Source organism: Rissa tridactyla, unplaced genomic scaffold (assembly GCF_028500815.1).
Source record: "Rissa tridactyla isolate bRisTri1 unplaced genomic scaffold, bRisTri1.patW.cur.20221130 scaffold_551, whole genome shotgun sequence".
Taxonomy (NCBI): Eukaryota; Metazoa; Chordata; class Aves; order Charadriiformes; family Laridae; genus Rissa; species Rissa tridactyla.
This window is the reverse complement of record NW_026529760.1, coordinates 24,307-30,306: the sequence shown is the minus strand read 5'-3', so window position 1 is coordinate 30,306 and position 6,000 is coordinate 24,307. Positions and strand designations below refer to the sequence as shown.

At 71.8% G+C, this 6,000-nt stretch overlaps 1 protein-coding gene across 1 annotated transcript; it reads right to left on the bottom strand.

The window, feature by feature from the left end:
* Nucleotides 1-278: 278 nt before the first annotated feature.
* Nucleotides 279-5,785, bottom strand: LOC128903634 (red-sensitive opsin). Its single transcript, XM_054187646.1, has 6 exons — nt 5,677-5,785; nt 5,297-5,593; nt 3,049-3,217; nt 2,795-2,960; nt 524-763; nt 279-405 (listed from the first exon to the last, which is right to left on the bottom strand). The coding sequence occupies exons 1-6, from the start codon at nt 5,783-5,785 to the stop codon at nt 292-294; spliced, it is 1,095 nt and encodes a 364-aa protein (XP_054043621.1). The 3' UTR covers nt 279-291.
* Between the last annotated feature and the right edge of the window lie 215 nt (nt 5,786-6,000).

The window sequence follows — 6,000 nt, the reverse complement described above, 5'->3', positions numbered from 1 at the left end:
CGGGGGGGGTGTTTGTGACCCCCCCATGGGCTCCCGGGGGGGAAACGGGGGGGGGACCCCCGGGGGGGGGGGTGCGGGAACCCCCAGCGGGGGGCGAGGGAAGGTGGGGGACCCCCGTGGGCGTCTGTGGAGGGGGGGCGGGAGGTGGGTGTCCCACGGGGGGGGTGCGCCGGGGGGCGCCGGAGGGGGGTGCCGGGGGGGGGCGGGGGGCGCAGCGAGAAGCTGAGCGGGTCCCGGGAGGCCTTTATTGGGGGTGGGGGGGGGGACGGGGGGTGCCGGGGGGGGGCGTCTCTAGGCGGGGGCGACGGAGGAGCTGGAGACGGAGGAGACCTCGGTGCGGGAGGTGGAGACCTCGGAGCCGTCGTCCACCTTCTTCCCGAAGAGCTGGAGGATGCAGTTGCGGAACTGGGGGGGGGGGGGGACACGGGGACAACCGTCACCCTCGGGAGCGCTCCCGGCACCCCCTCCGGCTCCCCGGCCCCGTGGCCCCCCCCCGGCCCGGCCCGGCCCCCCCCGCCGTCACCTGGCGGTTCATGAAGACGTAGATGATGGGGTTGTAGATGGTGGCGCTCTTGGCGAAGTAGGCGGGCAGGGCGGCCGCCAGCGGGTGGAAGGCGTAGCCGGGGTTGGCGGCGGCGAAGCAGGCGAAGATGGTGTAGGGCCCCCAGCAGAAGCAGTAGGCCACGATCATCACCACCACCATGCGCGACACCTCCTTCTCCGCCTTCTGCGTCGACTCCGACTCCTTCTGCTGCGCCGCCACCTGCGGGGACAGCGCGGCTCAGCGGGGCGCCGGGGGGGGGGGACGGGACATGGGCCCCATGGGGGGGCTACGGGGGGAGATGGGGGGGGCTGTGGGGGTCTATGGGCCCCACGGGGGGGCTATGGAGGGAGATGGGGGGGTCTAGGGGGGTCTATGGGCCCCATGGGGGGCTATGGGTGGGTCTAGGGGGGTCTAGGGGCCCCATGGGGGGGGCTGTGGAGGGAGACGGGGGGTCTATGGGCGTCTATGGGCCCCATGGGCGGGCTATGGGGGGGGCTACAGGGGTCTATGGGCTCCATCAAGGGGTCTATGGGGGGAGATGGGCCCCATGGGGGGGCTACAGGGGGAGATGGGGGGGGCTGTGGGGGTCTATGGGCCCCATGGGGGGGCTGTGGAGGGAGATGGGGGGGTCTAGGGGGGTCTATGGGCCCCATGGGGGGCTATGGGTGGGTCTAGGGGGGTCTAGGGGCCCCATGGGGGGGCTACGGGGGGAGATGGGGGGGTCTATGGGCGTCTATGGGCCCCATGGGCGGGCTATGGGGGGGGCTATGGGGGTCTATGGGCTCCATCAAGGGGTCTATGGGGGGAGATGGGCCCCATGGGGGGGCTACAGGGAGAGATGGGGGGGTCTGTGGGGGTCTATGGGCCCCATTGGGGGGGCTGTGGAGGGAGATGGGGGGGTCTAGGGGGGTCTATGGGCCCCATGGGGGGGCTGTGGGCGTCTATGGGCCCCATGGGGGGGCTACGGGGGGAGAAGGCGGGGGTCTGTGGGGGTCTATGGGCCCCATGGGGGGGCTGTGGAGGGAGATGGGGGGGTCTAGGGGGGTCTATGGGCCCCATGGGGGGGCTGTGGAGGGAGATGGGGGGGTCTAGGGGGGTCTATGGGCCCCATGGGGGGGCTACGGGGGGAGACGGGGGGGTCTATGGGCGTCTATGGGCCCCATGGGCGGGCTATGGGGGGAGATGGGGGGGGGCTGTGGGGGCCTATGGGCCCCATGGGGGGGCTGTGGAGGGAGATGGGGGGGTCTAGGGGGGTCTATGGGCCCCATGGGGGGCTATGGGTGGGTCTAGGGGGGTCTAGGGGCCCCATGGGGGGGCTGTGGAGGGAGATGGGGGGGTCTATGGGCATCTATGGGCCCCATGGGCGGGCTATGGGGGGGGCTACGGGGGTCTATGGGCTCCATCAAGGGGTCTATGGGGGGAGATGGGCCCCATGGGGGGGCTACAGGGAGAGATGGGGGGACAGGGGCGCCATGGGGGGTCTATGGGCCCCATGGGGGGGCTATGGAGGGAGATGGGGGGGTCTATGGGCCCCATGGGGGGCTATGGGTGGGTCTAGGGGGGTCTAGGGGCCCCATGGGGGGGGCTATGGGGAGAGATGGGGGGAGAGGGGCTCCGTGGGGTGCTATGGGGAGCTGTGGGGCACTCTGTGGGGTGCTCTGTGGGGAGCCATGGGGCACTATGGGGAGCTGCGGGGTGCTCTGTGGGGTGCCGTGGGGAGCTGTGGGGCATTATGTGGAGCCATGGGGCGCTGTGTGGGGAGCTGCGGGGCACTATGGGGAGCCGCGGGGCGCTGTGTGGGGAGCCGTGGGGCGCTGTGGGGAGCTGTGGGGCACTATGGGGAGCCGTGGGGTGCTCTGTGGGGAGCCGCGGGGCGCTGTGGGGAGCTGCGGGGCACTATGGGGAGCCATGGGGTGCTCTGTGGGGAGCCGTGGGGCACTGTGGGGAGCTGCGGGGTGCTCTGTGGGGCGCTGTGGGGAGCTGTGGGGCATTATGTGGAGCCATGGGGTGCTCTGTGGGGAGCCGTGGGGAGCTGTGGGGCGCTATGCAGAGCCGTGGGGTGCTCTGTGGGGAGCCACGGGGAGCCGTGGGGAGCTGTGGGGCGCTATGCAGAGCCGTGGGGCGCTGTGTGGGGAGCCGCGGGGCGCTGTGTGGGGAGCCGTGGGGAGCCGCGGGGAGCTGTGGGGCGCTATGCAGAGCCGCGGGGCGCTGTGTGGGGAGCCGTGGGGCGGGGCGCCCGCGGGGTCTCACCGCCCGGATGGCCAGCCAGACTTGGAGGTAGCAGAGGACGATGATGGCGAGGGGGAAGAAGCAGCAGGTGACCATGAGCACCACCATGTAGGACTGCACGCCCGGGTCCGAGCTGCCGCTGAACACGTCGGGGCCGCAGGACGTCTTCAGCCCGTGGGGCCAGTACCTGGGGGGCGGCCAGGCGTGGGGCGAGGCTCGGGGGGAGGTGTGGGGGGGGGGGGGGGTGTGGGGGTGCCGTCTCCCCGCCCCCACACCTGCTCCAGCCGAAGATGGGGGGCGCGGTCCAGGCGCAGGACCAGACCCAGGAGAAGAGGATCCCGGCCACCGCCAGCTTCCCGTCGAACTTGATGTTGCCGAAGGGTTTGCAGACGACGAACCAGCGCTCCCAGGAGATGATGGCCAGCGACCACAGCGCCGTGATGCCTGGGGGGCAACGGGGCCATCAGGGGGGCTGCCCCACGGCGTACGGACCCATAGCGGGCTGACCCATGGAGTGCAGCCCCGTAGCGGGCTGACCCATGGAGTACAGCCCCATAGCAGGCTGACCCACGGAGTGCAGCCCCATAGCCAGCGACCACAGCGCCGTGATGCCTGGGGGGCAACGGGGCCGTCAGGGGCTGCCCCACGGCGTACGGACCCATAGCGGGCTGACCCATGGAGTGCAGCCCCGTAGCGGGCTGACCCATGGAGTGCAGCCCCATAGCCAGCGACCACAGCGCCGTGATGCCTGGGGGGCAACGGGGCCGTCAGGGGGCTGCCCCACAGCGTACGGACCCATAGCGGGCTGACCCATGGAGTGCAGCCCCATAGCAGGCTGACCCATGGAGTGCGGCCCCACAGAGTGCAGCCCCATAGCCAGCGACCACAGCGCCGTGATGCCTGGGGGGCAACGGGGCCGTCAGGGGCTGCCCCACGGCGTACGGACCCATAGCGGGCTGACCCACGGAGTACAGCCCCGTAGCGGGCTGACCCATGGAGTATGGCCCCATAGCAGGCTGACCCATGGAGTGCAGCCCCATAGCCAGCGACCACAGCGCCGTGATGCCTGGGGGGCAACGGGGCCATCAGGGGCTGCCCCACGGCGTACGGACCCATAGCGGGCTGACCCATGGAGTGCAGCCCCATAGCAGGCTGACCCATGGAGTAGGCCCCACAGAGTGCAGCCCCATAGCCAGCGACCACAGCACCGTGATGCCTGGGGGGCACGGGGCCGTCAGGGCAGCTGCCCCATAGCGTACAGCCCCATAGCGGGCTGACCCATGGAGTATGGCCCCGTAGCGGGCTGCCCCATGGCGTGCAGCCCCACGGCTCCCGTGTGTCCTCCAGCCCGGCGCTCGGCTTCCCCCCCACAGCCCTGCCCCACAGCTCTGCCCCACAGCTCTGCACTGCGGCTCAACCCCTGGCTCCCAGCCCTGCCCCACACCTCCCAGCACCCCTGTCCCTGCCCCACGGCTCCCAGCGCCCCCATGGATGCACCCCCCATCCCCGCCCCACATCTCCCTGCGCTCCTGTCCCTGTCCCCCATCCCCGCCCCACATCTTTCATCTCCCCCCATCCCTGCCCCACACCTCCCAGCCCCACTCTCCATTCCTGCCCCACACCTTCCACCCCCCCCATTGCTGCCCCACACCTTTCCCCGCCATCTCTACCCCACACCTCCCAGCACCCCCGGCCCACTCCCCATCCCTGCCCCACACCTTCTACCCCCCCATTGCTGCCCCACGCCTTTCCCCGCCATCCCCGCCCCACACCTCCCAGCACCCCCCGGCCCCACTCCCCATCCCTGCCCCACACCTTCCACCCCCCCATTGCTGCCCCCACGCCTTTCCCCGCCATCTCTACCCCACACCTCCCAGCACCCCCGGCCCCACTCCCCCATCCCCGCCCCACACCTTCCACCCCCCCATTGCTGCCCCACGCCTTTCCCCACCATCTCTACCCCACGCCTTTCCCCCCCATCCCCACCCCAACACCTTCCACCCCCCCATTGCTGCCCCACCCCCCCATTGCTGCCCCACGCCTTTCCCCGCCATCCCCACCCCACACCTCCCAGCACCCCCGGCCCCACTCCCCCATCCCCACCCCACACCTTCCACCCCCCCATTGCTGCCCCACGCCTTTCCCCCCCATCCCCACCCCACACCTTCCACCCCCCCATTGCTGCCCCACACCTTTCCCCGCCATCCCCACCCCCACACCTCCCAGCACCCCCCGGCCCCACTCCCCATCCCTGCCCCACACCTTCCACCCCCCCATTGCTGCCCCACGCCTTTCCCCGCCATCCCCGCCCCACACCTCCCAGCACCCCCGGCCCCACTCCCCATCCCTGCCCCACACCTTCTACCCCCCCATTGCTGCCCCATGCCTTTCCCCGCCATCTCTACCCCACGCCTTTCCCCCCCATCCCCACCCCACACCTTCCACCCCCCCCATTGCTGCCCCACACCTTTCCCCGCCGTCTCTACCCCCCGCCCCACGCCTGCCCCCCGCCCCCCGCCCCACCGCAGGCGGAGACGGTGTAGCCCTCGATGACGCAGAGCGGGTGGCCCAGGATGAAGTAGCCCGAGATCTGGTTGACGACGCTGATGGTGCTGGCGATGACGGTCTCGCCCAGGTCGGCCACCGCCAGGTTCACCAGGATCCAGTTGAGCGGGTGCCGCAGCTTCTTGAACTTCCAGGTGGCCACCAGGACCAGCCCGTTGGTGAACACCGAGGCCAGCACCACGAAGATCATCCACAGGGACGTCAGGTTGTAGACCCACCGCGGGGCGATGTGGTAGTTGGGGCCCTCGAAGGGACCTGTGGGGCGGGAGGGTGAGAGACGCCGCCGCCGCCCCACACGCCGCCCCCCGCGCCGCCCCCCGCGCCGCCCCCCGGCTGACCGCGGGTGTTGTTGCTGTTGGTGTAGGTGAAGACGCTGTCGCGCGTGGTGTCCTCGTCCTCGTGCCGCCGCCGCGCCGCCATCACCGCCGTCTCCCAGGCGCCCGCCATGGCCGCCCCACGGCAGAGGCAGCGAGAGCGGGGCCCCCGCGCGCCCCACGCCTTTATACCCGCACCCCCCCCCCCCGGGATTAGCGCCCCCCCCCCCGGCCCTGATCCCTTAATTGGGGATCCGGGGGCCCCCCCCCGGCCCGGCCCGGCCTCACCCCCCGCGGGGCCGAGCAGCCGGGGTGAGGGATAATCCCCGACCCACGGCCGGGCCCACG

Bases quoted from the DNA above. Each gene is read 5' to 3' on its own strand.
- LOC128903634 (XM_054187646.1), bottom strand. From the start codon at position 5,785: ATGGCGGGCGCCTGGGAGACGGCGGTGATGGCGGCGCGGCGGCGGCAC. The intron at 5,594-5,676 runs GTCAGCCGGGGG...CCCGCCCCACAG, and splicing joins CAACAGCAACAACACCCGCG to GTCCCTTCGAGGGCCCCAAC. The intron at 3,218-5,296 runs GTGGGGCGGGGG...GTTGCCCCCCAG, and splicing joins CTACACCGTCTCCGCCTGCG to GCATCACGGCGCTGTGGTCG.